The 27155-nt window shown below is 32.9% G+C and overlaps 1 protein-coding gene across 1 annotated transcript in view; it reads left to right on the top strand.

Annotated features, from left to right (window-relative positions):
- LOC129233017 (SUMO-activating enzyme subunit 2-like) overlaps nt 1-26907 on the top strand; it is a 64456-nt gene extending 37549 nt beyond the window's left edge. Inside the window, exons 12-19 of the mRNA XM_054867098.1 lie at nt 1219-1331; nt 3876-3980; nt 7876-7929; nt 10637-10694; nt 10776-10814; nt 14695-14803; nt 23394-23494; nt 26722-26907. Of these exons, the coding sequence (XP_054723073.1) occupies nt 1219-1331; nt 3876-3980; nt 7876-7929; nt 10637-10694; nt 10776-10814; nt 14695-14803; nt 23394-23494; nt 26722-26825 (683 nt within the window). The 3' untranslated portion in view covers nt 26826-26907. The remainder of the gene's footprint in view (nt 1-1218; nt 1332-3875; nt 3981-7875; nt 7930-10636; nt 10695-10775; nt 10815-14694; nt 14804-23393; nt 23495-26721) is intronic.
- Nucleotides 26908-27155: the final 248 nt, after the last annotated feature.

Here is a 27155-nt window from a genome sequence, read left to right as displayed (position 1 = left end):
TTATAGCGAAGTTTGTTCGGTATTTTATCGTTTTTGTATATGAAATATTGATTTCAAAAATATAAGTGCGGAATAGTGGACGTGCCATAACTCTCTTAATTTTTCTCCTACAGACTCAAAATTTTTTCTATAAGATACCCATTACCATAGTACACTGTGTATCAAATATCAACATTTTTGGTCCAATATTTCATAATCCCGACTGAAGGGGTTAAAGTGTTTATTTTCATTTCCATTTTGGAGTGTGAAGTCTGTTTATATCATAGTTTTTTTCTCCCGAAAGTTACTTTGAATACGATAAGTAGCAGTTTGAATAAGTTTTGCTCCCATGTTAAGACTTTCACAGGGTTCGTACTCTCCTTCAAAAACTCCTCCAATACTCCTTCGTTTATAAAAAATTTTTGAAGAGCCCTTCAAACTCCTTCATTTTGGTTTTGACTCCTTCAAAACTCCTTCTTTTTAGAGTTCAAGAGTACATACTTTTCCTCTATGACAGTAACTAAAAATACTTCGATCAACAACTAACTTTGTCACTAAGGCAATTTTAATGTAGTCGTTTCGTGCATTTATTTTTTTTGATTTACAAATGGATCGTAGTTAATTCATAAAAGTTGAAGGTGAGAATTTTATTAGAAGACTAAGACATTTCATAAGTGAAGTAAAACATGCTAAAATGGTGCTCGGCTATTTTTTCAAGTTTTGTGATTATTGTTTTTCTCTCCACCACACTCTCAGCAGCAAAAGTCAGGTTGTCTAATTGTTGTTTAAATATTTAAAAATAGATAAGTAGATGTATTGTAATAAGTGACTGCGTTAAAAAAAAATGTTTAGTTAACTGTAGTTATGATATTGTACGAAGGGTCATCCACAAGTGATGTCATGCTTTGAGGAGGAGACGAACTCATGACATTGTGACGAGGGGAAGAGAGAGGGTGACATAAAATGACATCACACAGTTATTGTAACAATATGTTTAAAAAATATGACGTGACAAGAGGAGAATTTAGGGGTGAAGTGTGACACTTTGTGATAAAGGGTGCTGATGGTCAAATATATTGAAAAAAAGTGTGACGTCATTTAATGACACTCCATTAGTACTCCTTCAAAATCTCATTTTACTCCTTCAAAACTCCTTCATTTTATTTCTGAAACTGAGTACGAACTCTGCTTTCATTCATCGTACAAAGAATATCCGTTTGTATGTCTGTGTGTTTTCAGCGATTGCGGGCAACATCATCCCTGCCATCGCCTCCACCAATGCCGTGGTGGCTGGGCTCATCGTGGTGCAGCTCCTCAAAGTCCTACAGGGAGACCTCAACAAGTGTCGAACGGTCAGTCACTATTTTCATTTTCTTCTTGAACACAGTAAAATCTCATTGCAGCGAGTACTCTCAAGCATGTTTTCGTGCAGTGAATAGGGACCAAAAAAGAAATTACAAAGCTACTCATAAAGTTTTTGAGCAAAATAGTTTTCCCAACAGTTGAAAATATTTTTTTTGTGCAGCGGATAGGGACTGGGGTTCGAAAATATTAGCTATTTTGATATATATATATCTGATTCAATTAGCACAAACTAAAGTCTTCAAAATTGTAAATGCACATCCTTAAATCACTCTTTAATTTCTTACTAGCTGCGTCGCCCCGGCTTTGCACGGTCCACCTCGAAAATAAAAGTCATGTCAAGTGATTCAAGTTCAACACTCAGGCTTAAACCAAAAAAAAAGTCAGTGAAATTTTGCGACAGATTGCGGAAAACCCCCAAAAAGTAAATATTTTAAATCCCCTGATTACAGGAAAAGCCTCAAAACAAAAACAAGAATTTTACCTGAGCATATTCGAGAGAAAAAAAATGGCAACAGATCTTTCGTCTCGATGATTTTCTTCACCGCTATACATTTTAATAAAAGCGTCGTTGCGGAAAGTGGAGATGAAGCACTGAATAATAAGTTGAATGGAGGAAAGCCTTCGAAAAATATGGATTTTATTTCGAAATCTAAGTGTCCCAATTAATAGTTTTTAATGGATATCTCCGCTCATTATTATCGGAGGATTATGTTCAATAGCCAAACAGGAAGACGGGAAGATGACGAATCCATCGATACCTGGTTCGATGGTCCGTTCACTGTCGTTCGGGAGAAGAAGCTTGGACATACATAGATACGCTCAGTTTTTAATTATGTAAGAGATATTATAATTGCAATATGTAGACTTAAAATCATTATTTATATCTAATATTTCAGTTTACATTTCTATCAGTTTTAATGGAGTTGAATTAGCATTAGCTGTTTTACTCATTTTTCTTCAGTTAGTGCTTTTAGTTATGCGATTTAAAAATAAGTAATATGCATTAGTCGGTGCACAGTGTTTAGACATTTTTAATATGAATTAAAACTGTTATATTACTAATAATTTTATGAATATAAAACTCAAGTAAAAAAGGAATATTATATTACTTTGTTATGTAAGTGATGTATTATACATTATAAAATATAGTAAATAACTTTTTGGTTATTTTTAATAATGAAGAAGCAAAATTACTATGATTAACATACTTTTTATATTGAAAATAGCACAGCTGAAAAAATAAATATCAAAATATCATAATGTTTTCAAAATAAATATTGGATATATATCATGATACATATTGGCGAACTCTGATAGGGACTGCTTAAAAAATGTCTCACGTCAAAAGTAACCCCAAAAACTTACGAACTTGAATGTGAGACACCACAGCTGCAGGGAATCTCTCCAAACCTTTTATGATCTGGCTGTGAACATTTTCACAAATTGTATTTGCATATTTTCTTATTTTACACATACAGAGCTTATAATCATTGTCTTTCGTAGTCTGACGACACGTGAATAAATATTAGGATAACAAATCATTTCTTCATATGTATGTATTAGTTGTTCTGCCACCCAGGTATTGTTATTCTTATAAAAATTACTAAAAGAAAATATTTTATTGACGTCGCCACCTCCAAAAATATGCAAACGCTGCTTAAGGGGTTACAGTACCTCAAAAATGATGAAACAATCAAAAAAATGTTTTATTGCTTATTTCAAAACTAAAAACTATTCTGAACACAGGTGAAAAGTTTCATTGCTTTCGTTCAAATATTTAAAAAGTGATGCGTGGTTTTAGGCCATGCTCGCTATGTGTTCTTATGCAAAAGAAAAACTTTAAATTGCTTTTTCTCGATGATGGTTTTTTTGTGTTTTCGTGTCATTAGAATCCCTAAGAATTTTTTTCTATTAAAGATACAGCTTCAAAGCAATACTTTTCCTAATTGGGATAACCTATTTGACAAAACTGTGCATTGGATAAGCATTTAATAAATTACTCGAATGTTTGAAGATTGTTAAACCTTTAAAAACCAATTTTTTTTTGTTTTTAAACTTTGATTTTTTACGTATTGAACTCATAAGCAAATGGATGCACAGATTTTTAGAGATGATTATAGTGATTGTTTAGCAAAAAACTTTTTTTTAATTAGTGCAAAAATACAAAAGCCTTAGGGATTTTAAAAAGTTGAAATTTTTCCCAATTTTTTGAATGTTTAAAAAAAGTAGGCAATATTTTTAAATTTTGAAAATAAATGTTTGATTAAAAAATAAGTATGCATGTTATAGTAAAGAGAAAACAAATTTACAAATTTGTGCTTCTTCTAACGTTGTTTTCTCTTACTTTACTGTTCAGCACAAAGGTATTTATCTTATGCATGTTATGGTTTGAAAGAAATAAAAAATTTACTTAAATTTGAAAAAAAAAAGTTTGAAAGGTACTGTGACCCCTTAAAATGACAGTGTTGTGTATCACAAAGCTTTTTGACGTTAAGAAATGTGTTGATTGGACGACATTGTTTTCTCCGCAGTGCTACGTGACGGAAAATTACTGCAGCAAGCAGAAGTTCATTTCCTCCTGCGAGATCTGCAAGCCCAATCCCAAATGCTACGTCTGTACATCCAAAGGAACCGAAGTGAGTATCTCGTTCTGTACAATTGCACTCAGACCAGGGTCCTGGCCAATACAGTAGAGCCCCGATTTTACCTTGGTCCGTGAAAATTGCCATACGGGTAATGTCAAAATTTCATATTTTGCATTACCCCTTTTCAAAAAGTGCATTTTTTTAAAATCATTTTTCCTCGACAAGACTAACATCACAGGGTTTGTACGGGCATGGGTGCAAGTTTGGGGATGTGTTCAAGACGGAAAATATTTTGAGTCCCCCCCCCCCCCATAACACACATGCGTGCTTAAGGAAAAATTTACGATCATAAATGTTGTAGATTTTGAGTATGGCAGTTTTGGAATCTGTGTTTACTTTGAATTTTTCACTTTTGACTTTTCTAACAATATGAACCTAGTAGTTTTAATTGTAATATTTAAGAGTTTTGATATCGTAGTTCCAAAAAACACCAATAATTGGGGGTCTGGGGGCTCTCCCCGAATTCAAAAACATCAATTTTTTTTAAATTGAAGTCTAAAAAGCGCAATGATAGGCCATTTTGGTAAAGTTCAGGGAAAGGGGAGGTTCAGGGTACCAAAATCACAATATTGGGTGATCTTCAAAAATATTATAGCTGGCTCTCCCCGAAATTGAAGCTTTAAAAACGAAATTGTACTCCGTCTTTCATAACATTTACACGCTTTTTGAATGCATTATCGAAGGGACGGAGTTCAAGAACTCTCCTTCGGCAATATTTCGAAATTGAAGTTCCAAAAACGCAATTTTAGGCGTAAAAGCAATCGGGGCTCCAGGCCATTAGTTTTTCTGCCAATCTTAAATCTTTTTATTGCAGCAATAAAATCGCATTTGACGTAAGATTTTCACTTTTGCAACATAAACCAGTTTTGATTGGAAAGTCTCCCCAAGATAGCGCGAACAAACCAGAAAAGAATGAAAGGTGGGGGAAGGGTATGGGCGATTAATGAACTGGCAAATGAGAAAAAAAAAACGAAAGGACACACACCTCCAAAAGCACGTTGTAAACAAAATAAGCTCATGGAGCAAAATCAAGAGAATGTCCATGTAAATTCGTGGTTATGGAAAGATCCTGCAGTTAAAGCATATTTTTCGAACACTCAATTTTTCTTTTTTTAGTAAAAACTGAAGGAAAGTAATAGAATTTCTTTCCGTCCCGACCTCCGTCTTGGAAATTTTGTCCAAGACGGAAATCCGTCCTGAGTCATGGAAATTTATTTTCAGTCATGGAAAAATGTTCTGGGAAAAAGTAACAGTCGCTAAAAAGAGTATTAGAAATCTTGAGTGATTTAGTATTGCACCATGAAAGCTATTTAAACTGGAAAATTGAACGATCTCGAAAAACATTGCATCCCAGTTCGTTTCCATCACTCCTAAATTTGTATTTCAAAATTTATCAGAGTTTATCTCAGTTTATTGAAGGTTTTGGACAATCTTTAGTCAGGCGATAGAACAGAGAAATAGGGGAATTCTAATGCTCGAAAACAGTAGTGCCCAATATACGGCCGGCAAAACTAATCCATGCGACCCACTGGTACGTTCAGGGTCTTTATTCAAACATGTTCTGGAATTTCTGAACCTATTAATTTATATGTATTTGAAAATATACAAAAAAGTGAACAAGTACATTTAAATCAAAAGATTTATTTACTATGAAATGTTTTTATTTGTTTATTTATTTGTTTTTAAATAAATATCTGATTTAGAAACATGAATTTACACAAGAATGTGGTATTTTAAAGAACCAAAAAATTGTCAAGTTGACACTAAAAGGTAACTTTTGAAGCAAATTTACTGAAACTTAGTAACTGATAAACAACTGATAAAAACTGATTCATTCAACCTTTTCCCCAATCATTATCATTCTGCCTGTTTGTAAAAAAAATAGTCGACATTTAAGCATCATTCACTGTAGTTTTACTTAACTTAAACTTACATGATGAAAACAGGTGAGAATTATTCAGTTTTTTAGGTGTACACTGATATTTTTTTCAATCAGGTAGTGGCATTCACATAGAAGTTTTGCTAATGCTCATTTCCAAAAAAAAATGGCAAGTTTGGTATTAAATAGTACTATTCTCTTCATGTAACAAGGTCATGAAAATTTTCATGAAGTGTCATGAAAAAGTCATGGAAAAGTCATGGAATTTTTTCATCCAAATAGAGTATGAACCCTTTCATCACCTTTTTTTCTTCCCTGGTCTTTGTTTCTTAGCCATTTGAAGCTTGTTCTGGTATTCTTCTACGCCTTAATATGTTCAGTCATTAAAAAAAAACCCTAAAGTAGTTTTTATTTTAAAATGCAAACTAAGAAGCAAATTTTCATAAATTTCTCGTATAGAACACACCAGAAATGAAATTGTATACCAAAACAACATATATGCTAAGATTTCAGATTCCCCCCCCCCCCCTATTTCATGCTTAAAATGTCAGCTTTCAAGCAATAGGTCTTGATTTTTACCGCACTACCCCATATTTCTATTTTCCTCTCAATGTCCCTTGTCCGACAGAATGCGTAAAATCGAGGTTCCATTCGATTAGCCCTTTTGGCTAGAAAAAATCCAAAAGAATTAGTCAAAGCAATCTACATTTTGTTTATTGAAAATCATACACGTCATGATTGATACTAAAAAATGTAAATTAAGAATAAAAGAAAACGAGCTTATGTGTGTGCATCACATGACTTCCTTTTACTCCAATTTAATGTCATTTTCCCATTATTGGCAATTTTAATGGGATTCAATAGTTTACTCTCTGAATATCACCAAAAGTGGCCAAATCGAAACCAGATTTAAAAGTAAAAAAAACCCGCTAAATTTGTTGCCAAGTTGGCGACAAAACTTGGCGACCAAAAGACTGGCGGCAAGTGTCCACCAAATTATAACACCACTTGAGTTTACATTGAAATTAACAATGGTTTCCCCCCAAAAAGGGGCAAACAGGGGTGATTGTGTTCCGGTATTTTACCGAATTTCCGGTATTTTCGGACGTATTTCTGGTATTTTTATGCCCGAAAATACCGGAATTATGTTTTTTTTTTGTTATGCTTTTATCTCCCTACCTCCGCAATTTTTTAAAATTATATAATACTCATCAAGTATACCTGCAAGAGCCTTAAGATGGACACCTATCCCTTAAGATGGACAAATGTCAAGATAACTTGCATAACACCAGCTCAAAAGTAACTTTGTAACCCATTAAAAATTTAATCAAATGTACACACACTATTTTGACTCAGAACTATTTAATACCATGGCAAAGGTGCACTTAAGTAATAATTGTCAAAGATTACCCCCCCCCCCCCCGTTCTCGCTTTGAAACTTTCAGGTATTTTTTGATGAACTCACAATCACCCCTGGGCAAAGGACCCCCTTTGGAGCATCCGAATGCAACCAAAAAGGAAGGTGCACAACGAGACTCCACTAAAAGTCCAAGTACCAAATTTCAACTTTCTAGGACATTCCGTTCTGGAGTTATGCGACATACATACACACATACGTACATACAGACGTCACGAGAAAAGTCGTTGTAATTAACTCGGGGATCGTCAAAATGGATATTTCGGGTTTGTGTAAGTTCCTAGCCATATATCCATGTGCGTTCGGGTTGAAAAATAAACTCTACATTCATTCGGGGGTGAGCAAAATGGAAATGAAGGTCGATTTTTGAGTGACAATTTTTTTGCGAATACAATACTTCCTTTTTTGTAAAAGGAAGTAAAAAAGGTAATTATAAGTAATTTACAGTGATGGCTGTACGTCATAGTACGAAAACAATTCTTAGCGATACAGTCATCAATGTAAAAGCTTACAGTTATAATTTGTTCTTTTCTTTTTCCCTTCTTTTATGATGTCATAATACATTCTTGATTGATCTCCTTACTTTTCAGGTTTTTGTGATGCTGAATTCACATACAGCTACAATCAAAACTGTAGAAGAAAAAGTAAGTCCAGGCAGACTCTTTTTTTTTTTTTTTATCCATGCTTGCAAATTTAGAGAGTTTTTCTTTTTACCAAATCAAAAAATGAGCAGGGCTAAATGTATAATTTATACATATATCTTCTATTACTTGATTTCAGATTTTTTTTAAAAATTTCGGTTGATTTTTAAAAGAAAAAGTAAATGTGATTATGAAAAACTACAATCTTAGTAATATTTTAAAATATTTATAAGATTTGTTGAATGAATCTACTTTCCTAGTTGCGGCATTAGTTAATCATACTCATTGTCGTAGAGTAACTGTAGGGAGTTGAACTAAAACTTTAAATCCAAATTTCTACCAGATAACGTTTGCTCTATAAATTATGCATTATCTTGCGCTACAAATAAAAGAAGCGTACATTTTTACGAAGCATAATAGTGTTAATTATTATGCTAAGGTTTGTCAGTATTTTATAAATTTTAGTGAGTAAAATCTGTATTTTTGACAGGCCAAACAGTTTTTACTCTTTGTATTCCCCAAGACATTTATCGTTCAGCCACATGGGATGATCTCGTCCGTTTTTGTTCCAGGAACAGGGTTGGCAAGTTTCTGCCGAAGCGGTTAAAACCACTGGTAGAAACCGGTTAAAACCGGCATGGCAAAAACCACTTTCTGCCACATTTGTGGCAGAAACTGGCAAAAACTCACAAAATGACAAAAAAATAATTACTGACATACAATAGAAAATGCATGGAAAAACATAATTAGTTGTAAACCCCAAAGCATACTTTAATTACAATATCTTCTCAGTTAAAGCTTAAATGTGACATTGTCTTAACTCTGCTGTTGGCTCTTAGAAAAGGTGTTTTCTATAATCTAAACAGTTTCTCAATTTAACGTGCACAAATAAGAAATTTTAGAATAGTCTTGCTACAGAAGATCTAGGAGGCAATGCACCAAGGAACAAGCAATGTTTGTGAAACTTTCATCTAGTGCATATTTTTCTAAACTGGTCCACCATGCAGTAACTATAAAAATGGTACAAATTTGACTGGAAAAATAAGTTTCGAGAAATAGGGTCAATTTATTTTGCAAAGCTATGACATAAGGGCAAAATATCGTACAATAATATTGGCAAGTAAAATTCGGGCACTTTCTTCTTGAAGCACACGATAATTTCAATCACAAGCAATTTAGATGAAGCTTACATAAGCATTCAAATGACAATCAGTAATGCCTGTTTAATTCTGTATGTCACTCCTCTTTCCTGAGCACCCGAATTATTTCTCCTCCTTTCTAATATTAATCCAAATTTTTCGGGCATCTGCAATTGAAAAGTTCCCTTTCTGAACTAAATTAAGGGCACTAGCATAGGATTTTATTTTTTTTAATGATTGAATGAAGTTTAATTTCTGAGTTGACTTAAACAAATATCATTTAATAATTACTTTAGTTATTAAAGACGCTTTTAAGTTTTTGCCGGTTTTTACCAGTTTCTGCCGGTTTTTACCGGTTATAACCAGTTTCTGCCACTGGCACGGCAAAAACTAGTTTCTGCCGGCAGAAAGCCAACCCTGTCCAGGAAGTTTGTTTAATCCTTTTTATTGAACAGAAATCAATACCTCTTATTACCAGAGTTCAAAGTTTGTGGACATGGGGGTGAACTCGAATTCTATTTGAATGTGGTTGGAGCAATACACATTGAACTCGGGTAAAGAATGGTGCTGTTTTCTGCGTAACAAAACGATTGAACACCTCACATGATGTTCGTTTTTCTTACGTTGATGGTACATCAATTATAATTATATTTTTTCTTCTGCCCCCCCCCCTCCCCCTTTATGTGATGTCATGAAAAACTCTTGGCCCTGTGAAGTATGAGGGTGCAAATTGCACATTCAATGCAATTTATTTCTCTTCTGTGGCATTAGTGTTAAAACTGGAAATGTGTTCGTGACATAGACTAATAATAAGAGTAGACCGAGCTTTCCCAGACTTGCTGATGAAAAAAATGGGTTCGTGGATACATCATGTGACTGGTGGGAGGCTTGACGAACACTTTGGCAGCATGGTTGCTAGACGGCAGGATTATCTATAGTTTGGCACTCGACACGTATTTTAAGACGTAATGTGTTTTCATTATAATTTTTTTTTCTAGGTGCAGAGATTGAACTGTTTTTCTTTTAGTTATGCATTATTTTGACATGAGTCATTAGTTTTTGATCGCAGTTTTCAGTAAGTTTGACTTCATTCGGAACTACTGCGTCAGCGTTGGCGTAAACATTTTGCGTTAACGCAAAAATGTACTCATCGGTATCTTAAATTGAAATGGTAGGTAAAAATCTTACCGTTTGCCGATTCTTTTCGGGCGCTTGCATCTTTAATTGCTTAGAGAGTTATTGAAATGGACTAAAGAAAATGCACAATGCTATCTAAACGAAAAACTCACTATATAAACAAAATATTTACAACTTAGAGTAACAAATTTACGAATCAGACTCGATAAAAGATCATTCTTCCGTGTTCCATCAATTCTATTTATTTTATTTCTCGTTGATCGTCTGCTGCGATTAACGCCCGCTGTTGCTGGGATACCCGCCAGTCACATGGTTTGGTTTATGAGCAGCAAAAGGGTTGCCATAGCTCGGTCTACTCTTATTATTAGTCTATGGTTTGTGATCGTCGATGAAACTTCCTTCAATAAATGACAAAGAATCGACCTTTCTTCCAGATATTGAAGGAGAAATTGCACATGGCTCAGCCGGATGCAGTGATCAACGACGGATCTGGTAACGAAACTTTTTGTGCTTTTTGCTCGATTTTCTTTGTACTATGAAACCTGTTTGATGCATTATGGATGTGTGTTTCAGGGAAAATTCTCATCTCCAGTGATCCCGACGACATAGACGGTACGTAGAATTCTCACTTTTATGAAGCATCGCGGAAACTTTCTTCCACTTGTGTCGTTTCATCATTATTATCGTATGATACAGTAGAAGACCGTTATAACGCCGACCTATATAACGCAATTCTCTATAAACCGCACTACTTTTCAGAAGTAAACAATAGGTTTTGAGGTTTAAAAAATAAACAGAAATTATCAGATGGCTCTTGAAAATGCAGCTGTTATACAAACCATGAAGCTAGCAGAACTGCTGATAGAAGATTTTGATTGTGAAACATATTTATTTGTGAATGACTAAATGTAATATTGGTTGCTTTAACACTCACTGCAGATAAAACTCATTCTGAAGTGCTAATATATAGATATATCTTGAATATTAGTTTTAAAATTTGTGAAATGATCTATATAACGCAAAAACCTGTATAACGCAAAGGCTCTGGTCCCAAGGTGTGCGTTATAACGGGCTTCTACTGTATTTCTGAAAAGTGTTTTGTGTGGCAACGGTAAAACTTCATCAATACTTTATTAAACTCAATTCGTAAGGCACTATTTCACCTTTTTCGGCGAAAAATAAAAAGACAATTCCCATTGCTATAGGTGTTTTTTTATTGGAAATAAAAACTAGTTCTTTTTTTTTCACACATTGCTTCAATGCATAGCATCCCGAAGTGGAGGCTCACTGGCACTGTTTGATAGTGTGTCATGCGCGTTATGCAAAAGTCGTGAAATCCAAATCGCCGTGGCTCAAAAAAATTGTATTAATCTCTTATTTTTTCTCCAAAATTGTTCCAAATTTCCATGAAAAAATAATCGCAACTCACTAGAATTTTGCTGTACATTTCTGTTGTTGAACTGTAGTGAATTTTAACGTGGTAAATCGCATTGTAACTTTTTTTTAATGTTTTAACAAAGGAGAGGCATCCATTTTATTAATGACATGGGATTGATCTTCCCATTAACTATCAACGCATTAGAGCAGGAGAGAAAAAACATTTATTTTAGCATGGTTAAATAATAGAATCATGTATAATATTTTTAAAGGCTATTTGAGGGGGAGGGGGAGTATGCCATAACTTTCTTAATACTTCATCAAACTTCAAAAATAAGATTTTTTTTTGTTGTTGTTGTCTCTTTTTTACTGTTGGTTTCAATTTCACCATTTTAAAAATCAGGCTTGTGTTCTCTCGATGTCAAGTACAATTCTTTTACTTGACATCGAGAGCAAAGATGTCGAGTGAAAGAATTTTATTTTCGAGTTTCTTACCTCGAAAATAAAAGTATTACTGAAAATATATTTCTTTAAAGTTGTCATTTCTGAGTTTTGAATTGAGAAAGATATGTGAACATATTTGTTAAACTTTGACATTTAGCTTTTTTTTTTTTTTTACTGTTTTAAGCAGTTCTGCTGAAGAACTTTTGAACTATGCTTGAACCTTATATCTGAGAGCCAGTGTCCCCAGGAGAATTGCAGTCAAAGTGTTAAAATGACACGTTTGGGGAGTTCCTTATTTTTCCCTTAAAAGTCCTCAATTTTTCACTTTCAGGTGAATTGAGTCATATTCGGGGCTGCAGAGTCGGAGGGATTTTGGGGAAAGTAATCGAGAATCAAGAGTCGAAGACTCTGAAATTCCTGGAGTCCGTCATTTTCCTCTCTAACTCCGCAGCCGTAGTCTTATAGCTCCGAGCTCCATTGTTTGAATCTTAGAACAGATCCAGGGGTCGAAGTGGTCCTATATATCCTATATTTCCTATATTTTCAAAAAAAGTATGAAAATCGTCCTATATTTCCTATATTTTTGGAAAATGTTCTATATTTCCTATATTCCTTTTTTTTTTTAATCCAATTTATTTCTTTAAAACAACAGTAAATAAACTATCTGACTTCGGATTTTTCGTCGAAAGTACGTGTGCAAACGAATTTCAAATTAAAAAACGCAACTCACTAAATCCTGCAACAAGCATCTTCTCTCATTGGCCACAACAATATGACGTCACTGTAGTGGGTGGAGTTTCGAGAACGAATTCTAAAGTTGGTTTTAGAATTTTGCGTTTGGCAACAGCAGTTGTTTTGTTTTCCAGCGTGGGTTTTTTCGGTTTTTGTTTTCGCGGGTATATTTTTGTGTGCACATTTTCTGATCGGAATGTTCTAAAAGTCTTTTTGCAATCTTTTCTTTTTGTGGAATTTTATAGAACAAAATATTTGTATATTTGTGCTACAAAGAATTGGTTATTTCCTGTTAGTTCTCAACACAAAGACAGTTTTTGTTTATTTATATAAGCTATGTTTGTGACACTTCTATCCCTGGAAAAATTGTGAGTTGCTATGTTAATTATCAATAAATTTAACTTTTTTTTTTTTGTCTACAAAGTACACTTTTTTCAAAAATTATTCTTTCAACTTCAGGAAAGTCATTTCAGGTGTAAGTTATAATTTTGTTTGAGAGGTTTTTTTAAAACAAAATCATTGATAAAAATAAATTAATTATGTATATATTATTTCTTTTTTCATAACGAAACTATTCATATAATGTGTCCTATATTTGTCCTATATTTTTTGTGGAAAATGTCCTATATGTGACAAGTCGATTTACAATAATGATCTCTGACGCCACCTTCCTGGTGCAATTTTTCTTTCTCTAGTGTAGAGTTTTGTGTACTGTTGGCGTACGTTCTCACGAATGAATGTATGAGAAGTAATGGTGAAAATGAGAAATTTATTAGTGAATGATATGATATTTAGCATTAAAAGCGAGGTCATTATGCTGAAATTTCGTTTTTACTAGAGCCCGGATTGAATGCAATGGTTGCTTCTTTTGATGACTGCATAAAAACGGCTAACTTTCAAAATAAATGCATATTACTACGTTTTTCACTCCCTTCTCTATTTTTCTTCATTAAAGAAAGGTTAAAAAAACTATTTTGCTCTTCATAAACGAAAGAACATCGGGCACCCTTCGGGGTTTTCTCGGGTTGCCCGATTTTTTTTGTGCATATTACGTACATGCCAACTCTGCTGTTTTTAACGGGAGACTCCCGTTTTTTGCTTCCATCTCCCGATTTTCCGTTTTTTAAGACTTTCTCCCGTTTTTGCAGTCAATCATAAAAAGTTTCACTTTCTTCTCAATAGATGGCGCCCTTTTCTAGTCTACCAATGTCAGGGAATAAGAAATTTTCCAATTAATAACTCTGTTGGTAAAAAATTATTTTTTTGGAAGCTTTCCACATTGCACGTTCAACGAAGCACGTGCTCTGCCGAAATTTGCAGCAAATTTCAATCCTTTTGCATCTTGAAAATATTTTAATTATTTTGAAAGTTTGAAGTTATTTTAACATGTGCTACCCTATACCTACTTATTATATATATTATTTTCATTATATATTGATTTTTTTTTTCGGATTTTAGTAATTAAATTTTGGTAGCTACTTTTCTGGAAGAGACTGGGGAATGTACAGAACTTTAAGCGAGTTCACTCCTTATTATTAGGTTTTTCCTTTGCAGTATGTTTTTCTTGCTGCTACCAATTAGCTTATATCTGCAAAAAAATCCCCATTTCACTTTAAATTTAGTATTCATGTTATTTAAAAGCTCAACTTCAAATTATGTTGCGAAAATATGTCGCTGGTGAATCATCTATATACCTTTAGTGGAACCTCCTGTTTTTTTTTTCTTTGAAGGTTGGCAAGTATGATATTATCTCCAAAAATTAAAATTTACCATCGAAAATATAGGAAATGTATGAATAGAAAAGCTTGAACTTTTATTGTATAGTTGTAAATTTTAATGCTTTTTTGTGCATATAATCCGAGCTATAGTTCTCCCATTTTGTATGTGTGTGTGAGAATATAAATTGTTATTTGGATATGAAGTTTGCTCTGTTTTCCAGAGGATGTGAGGGGGAGGACTCTGCTGGAATTTGGCATCGCCTCGGAGACCAGGCTCATGTGCGAAGACTTCCTGCAGCACTACAAAATTGTCCTCGTTTTAGTCCCCAGGTAAGGATACATCTACGTAATTCAGGGTTCGTACGGGTCATGGAACTCCTGGAAAGTCATGGAAAAAAATAAACAAATTTCAGACCTGGAAAAGTCATGGAAAATTAATATTTTCAATAAAAGTCATGGAAATTTATTTTAAGTCATGGAAAAATGTCTTGGGCAGTAATAAAGAACAGTACAGAATTAAAATTTTGAGTGATTCAACCATATTGCATGTAAAAGCTATTAATACTTGAAAATTGAACGATCTCAAAAACGAATCTTAGTTTAGGAATCCTGTTGCATCCGCTTCTGTAACTCTTGCCCGCCTTTTTTTGTAATGTCGTTTTACTGCTGAAACATCCTTAATTTTTTATTCACCATTATTTTTAGAACTTATGTTATATTCTGTAGTAGTGATCTTTGCATGTTCTTGATTTTACCACGCCCACTCAAAAAGTGTAATTTAATTGCATCCGAGTTTATTTCAGCCACTTGTAATTCTCAGAATTTATCCTAATTTGTTGAAAGCTTTAGAAAATGAAGACTTTAGTCAGGCGATAGAACATACAAATAGGGGAATTCTAATAGTCAAACAGTGGTGCCCAACGTGCAGCTCACAAAATTGATCCATGTGGCCAGCTGCAATATCCGGTTTAGAAAAATGAATTTACTGATAAACATGACTTTACTTCAATGAATGAAATTACTGTCAAGTTACATAGATGATTAGAAGCACTGTTGACATCAAATGGCAATATTTTTTTAAAGTAAATTTACGATTGGAAACTTAGTAATAACTCATTCCACTTTTGTCCCATTCATTACTATTTTGCCCTATTCATTAAATAATTATTAGACATTTAAACATCAGTATATTGCATTCACTATATTTTTACTTAACTGTAGTTTATATGATAAAGACAAATAAGAATATATTTTATTAGTTTCTGCAGTGTGCACTGATTTTTTTAAGTCAAATAAGTGCTTTGATGAGGTAGTGGCATTCATGTAAAAGTTTTGCTAATGCCCACTTCCGAAACATTAAATAGTACCATTCTTTTCATTTAACAAGGTCATGAAATTTTTTTATGAAGTCATGAGAGAGTCTTGGAAAAGTCATGGAATTTTTTCATCCGAATTGAGTACGAACCCTGGTAATTAGAAACTGAGCGTATGCACCTGTCTATCTGTCTATGTCCGAGTTACTTCTCCCGAACGCCAGCGAACTGGCCATCGAACCAGGTATCGATAGATTCGTAATTTTCTCCGTCTTTACGTTTGGCCATTTAACATGATGCTGCGATCATTTTTAGCGGAGGTATCCATTAAAAACCATTCATTATGATACTTAAATTTTGACATGAAATCCCTATTATTCTCCATTTAATTTATTATTCAGTGCTTCATCTCCTCTTTCCGCAACAACGCTTTTATTAAAATGTGTAGCGTGAAGAAAATCATTGTGAAGAAAGATCTGTTGCCTTTTTTTTTTATTTTCTCGAATATGAAACTTCTGTCTTTTGTTTTGAGGCTTTTCCTGTCATTGGGAGAACTAAAATGTTTCCTTTCTTGGTTATTTTTCTGCAAACTACCACAAAATTTTACTGTTTTTTTTTTTCCCCAAGCTTGATTGTTGGACACATATCACTTGACATAACTTTTATTTTCGAGGTAGACCTTGCAGAGCCGGGCGACACAGGTAGTCTGTTGAGAAGTAGTTGAGAGTCCCCCTGTTTGGGTAGGAGATAGGAGGTTCATGAAATCACTAGAAAAGGGGGGGGGGAAGTGTTGCTACATACCTGCCAGCCCTACTGCTTTTTCCAGTAGTTTCGGCATTCCTCCCGGCCTCCTGAAAAGCTGTCCCATATTTCCTATAAACTCCCAACAGTGGAACCTCAATAACTGAACACCCCAAGAGAGCATGGAAACATGTCGACTTCATAATTTAAAGATGAAATTTTTTGCTTAGGAAACAGGGTTGGCCAGATTGTGGACCCAATGGTTTTTTTTTTTTTTTTTTTTTTTTTTTTTGAAAAAACCCATTATTTAGCCCACTTTTGGTTTTTTTTTTTTTTTTTTAATTTTCTGAGAAATTAAAAAAAAATTAATTAATTTAAATACTGTTACAATTTAAACTTCTTTTTTATTTGGTCTTCACCACAGACAATGGACATAAAAAATTAATTTTAAACTTTAACGGCATTAAAAAATTTGATCAGAAGATTTAAAAAAGGACAGGGTTGGCCGGATTGGACCCAATGTTTTTTTTTTGAAAAAACCCATTTAAAAAAACCCATTATTTAGCCCACTTTTGGGGTTTTTTAAAATTCCTGAGTTTTTAAAAAAAATAATTTAAATACTTTCTCAATTTAAACTTTTTTATTTGTTCTTCACCGCAGACAATGGGCATAAAAAATGACTTTTGAACTTTATTAGTATTTCTTAACTCTTAACGGCATTAAAAATACTTCAAAGATTTTAAATAAATATATTTAACTTTTTTCTTTAACTGGTCAATAAATAACTCAAATTATCTTGACTAAGTCCTGTCACGTCTGATTTTCTCGATATTTGTAGATAGTACAGAGGAAACGACTCTAGCTAAAAGGCTTTCATGTGAATTATTTTCTGCAAACAACACGTCACAAATCTCGAATAAACGAGGTATATATTTTAGACATTGGCAGGTTTTTCAAACGGTCTGTACACAGAAATAGAAAAATAGGCAACATAAAATTCAAAGGAATGTCTTGATTAAGTTGGAATTCTGTAACACAGTAGTTTTGCATAACAAAATGAAATACAATAAAGTAAAATGCAAAAAAAAAATGTAGTAATTAAAAACGAACAATATTTTTTATTATTCGAGTTCTTAACTGTTGGTAATCATGAAAACTAAAAAATCTGAAACTTCACCATTCTCGGGTTTTGTCGTCTTTTATACTTTTCTTGTGAAAACGCTGAATTTTAACTAGTTTTCCAGCTTTTTTTACTTCAAGACAATTTTTGTGCTTTGTCCATATACTTACGCTACAATATGCTACAAGTACCCTTCATTTTCCCTAAAACAAAAACCAAAAACCCACATTTCTTTTTAAAAAAAACAGCTTTAGTTGAGTTTTTTTTTTTTAAACTGGGTCCATGGGCTTTTAAAGAAAAAACCGAGTTTTTGCCAACCCTGTTATAGGGTTGCCATTGGCGACTAAAAAGGCGACTTTTGCGACTATTTTTTAACTTAGGCGACTATGGCGACTTTTTTGGCAAAAAACAGACCAGAAACGACAATTTTTTACAATAAAAAGCGACTATTTTTTCATATTTTATGAAATTTTTTGAAAAAGAAATAGGAAGAAAGATTTTGAGCCAATCAGTTGCATTCCAACACACTATGGAGTTGCATCATACAGTTTTCAGCCAATAGCGTTTCGCCGCGGCGAACGCGTCGATCTGCTGAGGTCGAATTCATATTCAAAAAGGGGGGGGAGAGAAAGATGATCTGATCAAGGATTGTAATTCCAGGATTTTGATAACAGCCGATGTGAAATAAATACATTCAAGTAAGTGTTAAAAAATATTATTTACTTTACATTATAACAGGGATAGATCGCCGCTTTTTGTCTTGGTTTTTAAACACTTTTTCCGAATTTTTCTCGTAAAATTTAAAATTTTCAAATCAATCAAATTTTTAAGTTAAAATATCATTTTTTTTTCTTTTTCTAAGGATAAAATTATTTTAAAATGCCTCCCACCATCATACCCGAAATAAAAATCGTAAGTTCTGCGAAACCAAAACGAAAAACATGCTGCACATTGTGATTTTTTCCCCCCTAAAGCTCAGTTTTCGTTTTCAGTAATAAAATTGCATTATTAATAATGATTTCCAGTGCTTTGACTTAAGATATCCTAATTTGTACGGCAAGAAACTAAAGCCGTTCTTGTTTGTTAACATTCTAGCGTCGAACATGTGCTTCGCCGAAAATTGCATGCCGTGTTCGAAATTGAAATCTTTTAGCATCCGGTTAGTGTTTGAACTATTTTAAAAGGTCTTGGATATTTTAAATTATGCAATGTTAGGGCTATTTATTTTGGTTTTTATTTCAATAATTTCTTAATTTTTTTAAAACTTTGTTCTTAAGTTGTTATTAGTTACGTATTTTCGTAAAAATACAAAAATTAAAACTAGCAAACTTCCTTATTTTTAAATTTATGTCCAAAATAAATATTTTTAAAGCTACTTGAACTGAATTTTCCTGTTTTTTGAAGTTCACATAGAAATGAAAATATAGAGAACAAAAACTCAAGCGTCGAACACGTGCTTCGCCGAAAATGTCTTGCCTTGCTCGAAATTTCAATCTTTTACCATCCAGTCTGTGTTTTAATATTTTTAAATGGTCTTAGATATTTTAACTTATGCTATCTTAAAGCAATTTATTTTGATTTTATTTCAATAATTACTTATCTTTTTAAAACTTTGTTCTTAAGTTGTTATTAGTTACGTATTTTCGTACAAAAACGAAATTTCAAACTAGCAAACTTGTTTATCTTCAAATTCATTCCCAAAATAAATATTTTCAAAGCTACTCTAATTTAATTTTCTTGTTTTTTAAAGTTCACATAGAAATGAACGTAACTAAAAATTGAACTCTAGGAGAAATTCATATGAAAATGAAAATTTGACTCCTATTAGCTGGAAACTGCTTCAAGTGATCACTAATAGCACTAAAATATAAAATGTAAAAAAATGAAATGAAAATTGATCTAACAATTAACGACAGTCATAAATTTACTTGAATGTTCATTTATTGGTTTGCAATAATTAAGTTTAGCTTATTAGGTAATTTAAAATATGTTTTCACATATAGAAGTCTGATAACATTACATCAGCATCTGCTGAAACAAAAAACCTGTCAATACAGGAACATAAACTGGGTCCTTGCCCTAAAAGTTAGGCTAAGAAGTAGAACTGGCCCTGCCATTATTTAAGATTTTTTAAGATGTTTTGCTTGACGTTGTCATGGTGCCATGTTCACATGTGCCCCCCCCCCCCCCACTATACTAGTTTGTTGTTTACTTTGCTTATTTCAAAAGCCATTTTACCTATTTCATTAATTACTTTCCCTATATAGCTATTGCTTAATTATTAAATTTAAATAGTAGTATGAAAAAACTGTGTCATTTTAGTTCACATTTCTTAATTTTTAAAAAAGACTAGACTTTGATGTACACAAATCAAAGATCAGCATTGAAAAAAAAAAATCAACATTTAAATGTATTGACAATTTTAAATTTAAAATGCATGGGAAAATGTCAATACTGTCTCCCCAACTTAAATACTTTGAAGACTCATGAATTTGTTTTACATTTTTTACTTATTAATAATGAAAAAGAGATCAAAATACATCATTTATTATATGCTTTTACTAAGAATTTTAAATAATACTTTTTTTTTTCAAAAATTAAGAATTTTGAGAAATATTTTTTTCATAAAAATTCTTAATTTTTTATACTATAAACCTTAATGCGTCACTTAAGTTTTTATATTGCCTCAATAGGATTTTTAAAAATAAAGTAAGCCTCACACACCCAAGGAGATGTGTTACTTTATTTAAAGTTTAATCTTCATTAAATTCTATTATTATTAGTACCATTAAAAAATGCTGAATGAACCAAGTTAATCTTGAAAAAAAAAATATTATGTTTGGGAAAATAAGTTTTTATTTTCTTGTAGTTACTATAGGTAGAGTCATCTTTTGATTGTGTGACACAATGTATTTTTTGAATTTGTGTATTTAAAAAATATTGGAAATATCAACTTCATTAATATTCTGAGAGTTGCTTTTTTGAAGTAGTAGTTCCAGTAAAAAATGTTGAATGATGTTAAAACACATGTTAGATCTGAGAAATTAAGTTTTGATTTTTTTTCTTTTTTTTTTACATTTACTATACAGTTGAGTCCCGACTTACGCGAAGGATGTGTTCCAAGACTCCTCGCGTAAGTCGAAATTTCGCGTTATAGAAAAATATGTGTATACAATTTTTTTTAGAAGCATACCAAATACTTTTAGACACTTATAAACACTCTCAAACAGCTTTAAAGCATTCCCCAACTATACACTGAGGTTTCTTACTTAAAAAACTGAACTGTTACTGTATTTAAAAAATAAAAAAAAAACTGTTTTCTTCAAGATGAAATACGAAGATGCACAAAATGAATGATCAGTGGAGGGAAAGACATAAAATAAAACAACACGGATATGCACAGTATGTAGCAATAATAAAATACTGCACTATAATAGTTCTGTACAGTTACAGTAGATACAGTAAGATATTTATGAGTACGCATGGAAGATTCACTATTTATTGTAGTTGTTCAAGGATCTCGGGGGTTTTACTTTTTTTTTTTTAAATCAGAAACTTTCTTTTTATTCACCTCTTCACAAAGTTTAGATGAATGTGCCACTAAGTACCATTACATTTCATCAACTTTAATGTTTCGAATGAAAAAAAAATAAATGCCGATACTTCCTTCTAAAAATTCGTGTTACGGACGAAACATTCGTGTTAGTTCTAAAATTCGTTACTCGGGGAAAAATTCGCGTTATAGCCATTTCGCGTAAGTTGAATCGCGTTGTAGCAGGAGTCGACTGTAAATCGCTATGTTTTAAGATTTTCTGTTGTGTGATTTTGTTACACTAAGTATTTTTTGAGTTAGTAAATAGTTAAAAAAATTTTGAAAAAGCAACTAAATGGGTGAAAAAAGCAACTTAATCATTGTGCTGAGGAGACTATTTAGGCGACTTTTTTTTACAATTTAGGCTACTAAAGCAACTATTTTGAAGCAAAATTTGGATGGCAACCCTATGTTAGGAAACAGATAAGTTTGTCATTTGAGGCAGTGAGAAGCAACGGGATGTAAGTGGACATTTTCAAATTTTGAGTAAAGCGCGTTTCCGTAGAATGGCCCCTAAGGAGTTTTTGTATCACTTACTTACGAATACTTAATAATCACATTATGAAAATCAATTCCAATAAATGATTTTCTTTCTTTTTTTTCCGTTTTTTTTTTTTTTTAAATTTTAAAGTACATAATGAAATCACTAAAATTATTTGAATGTCTCGAACCCATTCACTTGATTCCAATGGTTGAAAATGAAAGGATCAATAAAGTATGCTGCTGTGGGCAGGTAAAGAGCAGTCACTGCAAATTTTTCATTGTTTCGCATTTTTGTCATCTATTTGGTTTCAGCTGAAACACAAAAAGATTTTTTTTTTAATATTTTGTATGCAAAATGTAATATGATTGCTGTTTGCTTTTCACTTTTTTTCATCCATCATTTTTTTAAAAATGTCCCATATTTTGTACAATACAATAACATACATGCATAAATGTCGAAAAATTTGGTTTATAGAGTGGGGGGGGGGAACTCCTGCATACAAATTGAAATTTTTAATGAAGAATTTAATTTTTACATAATTAGATTAAAATCAGCTGCATAAATAAGTTACATATATATTCATACTTGAATGTTCACATTGAATAAATATATTAAATAGTCAAAAAAATAATTTTGACACATTTTTTTTCAGTTTTTGATATTTTCTCACAAAGTATAGTTTCTCAAGAAATAGTTTTGGACACAAGGACTTTGAACAGGTTGATGAAAACTTTCCAACCCTGCTTTCATTTGCACACATGCATAAACATAGGGAAATTTGGTTGCTATAATCAAAAAAAAAAATGAAATTGAAATTTTGATCAAGAATTCAACTTTTATGTCACTAGATTCAAATCAGCTGCATAAATAAGTGGAATGTTCTTCATTGAATAAATGTTCAAATATAAAAAAATACTTCGATACATTTTATTCTGTTTTTGATGCTTTCTCACAGAATGCAATTTTTCTAAAAATATAGTTTTGGACACTTTCGGACAGTTTTGGTCACAAGGGTTTTGGACACGACGGTAAAAACCAGGATTGTTACCCTGGTTTTTACCGTAGTGTCCAAAACCTTGCCAACCCTGACAACAGACTTAGATAAAATGAAAAGCTTTCTGCAAACAGAAATCCTAACTGGAAAATTTTCTGCAAATAATTATTTTGCCTAATTCACCCTTGTGAATAAAGAATTAAATTTATATTCAAATATGATAGAGACAAAAAAAAAACAGTTTTTAAAACTTTTTTTCTTTTTTACAATAACTAGTTTGTTTATTTTTCACCAACTGAAGAAAACTGCCAAAACCATTATTTTTTTGACACATGTGCTTTAAAAGGCTTCAACAGAAATAAACTGGGATTTTTTTAAATTTCCCTTTAAAAAAATTGGTTTTTCTTTAAATTAACGTTAGCAGTTTTTAAAAAATTTCTGCAGAGCCAAACATTTTCTGCGAACACTGTTCGTGCGTTCGTCTATATTATGCAAGACTGCCTGACAAAAAGGTTTTTTTTTTTTAATATTTTGTATGCACAATGTAATGATTGCTGTTTGCATTTCACTTTTTTTTCATCCATCATCTTTTTTTTTTAAAGTGTCCCATATTTTGTGAATGGGTCGCTTTGATCCCCGTAGATGTTGTTCTTGAGTTTTTTTTTCCCCCCTGCAGCAAGGACTTTGCGGGTCAAGACTTCTGGATCACCAGCAACATAGACGAACTCGGACCCGAAGACGAGATACCGTTCAAGAAGAGGAAGGAGATTGACGAAGGTTTTTATTATTATTATTGCTTCCTTTTACAAAAAGATTTTCACATTCAAAAATCGGCCTTAACTTCCATTCTGCTCACCCCCGCATGAATGTCGAGTATTTTTTCGATCGTGGATAAGTGCCTAGGAACGTACAGACACCCGAAATATCCATTTTGACGATCCCCGAGTTAATCACAACGCGTTTTCTTGTTACATCTGTATGTACGTATGTATGTGCGTATGTGTGTATGTATGTCGCATAACTCAAAAACAGTATGTCCTAGAAAGTTAAAATTTGGTACGTAGACTCCTATTGGTGTCTAGTTGTGCACCTTCCCTTTTGGTTGCATTCAGATGTTCCTAAGGGGGTCTTTTACACTTTTTTTGGGGGGGGGGGATCATTGTTAATTTCGATGCAAACTCAAGTGGTGTTATAATTTGTCAAACAATTGACAATATATCGCCAAGCTTTTGGCTGCCAAGTTTTGTCGCCAACTTGACGAAAAATTTGGCGTTTTTTTTTTTTTTTTAATTTTTACTTTCTTTTACAAAAAAGGAAGTATTGTATTCGCGAAAAAATTTTCATTCAAAAATCGGCCTTCACTTCCATTTTGCTCACCCCCGAATGAATGTCGAGTTTTTTTTTTTTTTTTTTTCGATCCAACTACACATCGATAAGTGCCTAGCAACGTATAGACACCCGAAATATCCATTTTGACGATCCACGAGTTAATTACGACGAGTTTTCTTGTGACTTCCGTATGTATGTTGCATAACTCAAGAACGGTATGTTCTAGATAGTTGAAATTTGGTACGTAGACTCCTAATGGGCTCTAGTTGTGCACCTTCTTTTTTGGTTGCATTCGGGTGTTCCGAAGGGGGTCTTTTACACCTTTTTGGGGAGAAATCATTGCTAATTCCAATGCAAACTCAAGTGGAGTTAGAATTTGGCGGACACTTGGTGATATATGGCCAGGCTTTTGGTCGCCAACTTGGCATCAAATTTGGCGTTTTTTTTTATTTATTTATTTTTTTTTTCAAATCTGGTTTCAATTTGGCCACTGTTGGTGATATTTGGAGAGTAAACTATTCAATCAAAAATGACATTAAAGTGGAGTAAACGGAAGTCATGTGATCAGCTTGTTTTTTTTTTTTTTAAATTTGATATTTTGGATTTTTATTTTTCCAACTATGACACTTTCGATATAAAAATTACACAAGTCATATTAATAGTGTTCATTTATTATAAAAAATAACCAAAAAGTTATGTACTATATATGATGTATTAATACATCATTTTAACAAAGCAATATAATATTCCTTTTTTATTTTATGTTCATAAAATTATTAGTAATGTAACAATTTTAATTCATATTAAAAGTGCCTCGTTAAATGTTGTTGGCGACAAATTTGGCGTTTTTTTTTTTAATCTGGTCTCATTTTGGCCACGATTGGCAATATTTCGAGAGTTAACTATTTAATCACATTAAGACTGCCAATAATGGGGAAATGACATTAAATTGGAGTAAAAGGAAGTCATGTGATGCTCACATCAGCTCGTTATTATCATTAACTAGCGACCCATTGCAGACACTATCCGCGGGATGGATGAAATATATCCCGCGTGATGTGCTGATGACAGGGTTCATACACTCCTTCAACGCTCCTTTATTTAGGACATTTTTTTGACGGGCCTTCATTTTAGTTTCGACTCCTTCAAAACTTCGTGATTTTTAGTTCAAGACTAATATTCCGCTTTGACAGTCATTTAAAATATTCTGATCGACAACTGTTTACTTCGTCACAATCGGGAGCTGCTCCGCTTGCAGTTGAGAATGAAAAATATACACACTGAATGTTGGGAACAGATGATTTTTTGTGTCCGGGATAAGAAAGTAGACCAGTATTTTGTCAGTTTTACATATTTGTGCCGGGGAGTTTTCACGGTTGCTGGTTGGTTAGGTGTTATAACATATAACTATGTTTCTTAACATGAAGGTTCATTGTGACTTCAGTCAACAATGCGCTCCCTAGGGGGGGGGGGGAGTAAAGAGAGTAGGAATCCTCCAATGGTTGTAAGGCCAAGCCTCAGACCTTCGCTGCTTTAATAAAGGGGACATTAGAATGGGCATGTTGGCAACAGGATCGGACAACAACTTAAATAGAGGTGTCCCTTCTTCCCAATTTCTTAATTACATTCAAGATTAATTATTGAAAATGTTTCAAATATGTACACTAAATAGAATTCAGAATTATTCAAACTGGAAAAAAAAACTTGTGTCAAAAAGTTTGTAGTTGCAAAGTTTTGTAACTGATTTTCATGAATTACAATTTTGGATTAATGTGCTGCATGGATTTGTTGCATGTCATTTCATACAATGCAAAAAAAAAGTGATTATATTTCAAGTTTTTTATACAAAGCTTGTCATGGGTGCACACTACCTGTCGGGGCTTAGCACATTTGAAGAAATTGATGAGAGGGAAAAGCATAGATGTATGCCTCAGCAAGAATTGTAGATTGCTTATTTGTTGATTTACCTGTTAAAGTCAAGACAAACTTTTACCAGTTATTTTTTGGACAAAGGGGGAACCTTGAATTCCTGTAAATATGATATTCCCAATGTATTTGTTCATTTTTTTAATGTAATTTTTCTCTGCGACTGTCCCTTAAATAGTGTTCCTTAATGAGGCAAATACATGGAGGTCCCTATTCAAAGGGACTGGGACCTAAAAAAGGGTCCCTTAAAAGTGGTACTACTATATGTGTGGTTTTTTATGTGGTGGTTTTAGCCTGTTGAGCTTTGTGTCCTGTTCTAAAGATATTGCTGCATTTTCTCCTTCAAAAAAAAAAACTCCATTTTTGCTCCTATATATATTAAATACATAAACAATATTCAAAGCAACAAAAATATCAAATTTGAAGCTTAAAGATGCGCAAAAGCAGCAAACAGTTAAGCCATGTGAGTAGCTTATAAAAGAGTTTAAGGTTTAAATAAAATTTGTTACGATAAAAGGAATATTAAAGATTAATTAATAAATGGAACCAGTACATAGTAACATCTCCAGCCAACACTGATTGGTCCGTTGAAATCGTCTCATTCGAATGAACCTCTCGCTCTATCGAACGGTTGTTAGCTGTCTTGTAATACTGCCTGACTAGTGTTACATTAATAGTTAATTGAAAAATAAATTATATTTTAAACTTTTCATAAAAGAACACTTTCAAATTTTTTTTTTCCTCTGCAGTGTCCCTGGATGTGGCCAATAACGATCTCCCGCCGAGGAAATCCAAGTCTTCGGAGTTGGAAAATGGGACGGAAGAACCCCCACTCAAGAAACTCAAGGCCTGAGCTTCCAAAAGACTGTATATTTATTTTCCTTTTTTTTTATATACTCATTTTCCAAGTATTCATGTGCAAGTGGCATTTTATCCCAACAATAAAATCTTTTGTCTTTATATTTGTTGTAGTTTTTGGCTTTTTGCATACTACTCGCTGACTTTTACGAATTCGGCGAAAGTTTACGCATTTTAGTTGTTTTTTACGTATCGGGTCCAATTTTTTTATGCATTTCGAAATCCGATTGCATCCGCCCCTGGAAAGTTCGACAGTTTTGGTCTAATGTGCGGTTCTACACCATAGATATCTCTAATTTTGTGCTTATCATTATTTTTAATTTTT

The sequence above is a fragment of the Uloborus diversus genome, unplaced genomic scaffold (assembly GCF_026930045.1).
Source record: "Uloborus diversus isolate 005 unplaced genomic scaffold, Udiv.v.3.1 scaffold_15, whole genome shotgun sequence".
Lineage (NCBI taxonomy): Eukaryota > Metazoa > Arthropoda > Arachnida > Araneae > Uloboridae > Uloborus > Uloborus diversus.
This window is presented reverse-complemented; position numbering and strand designations above follow the sequence as displayed.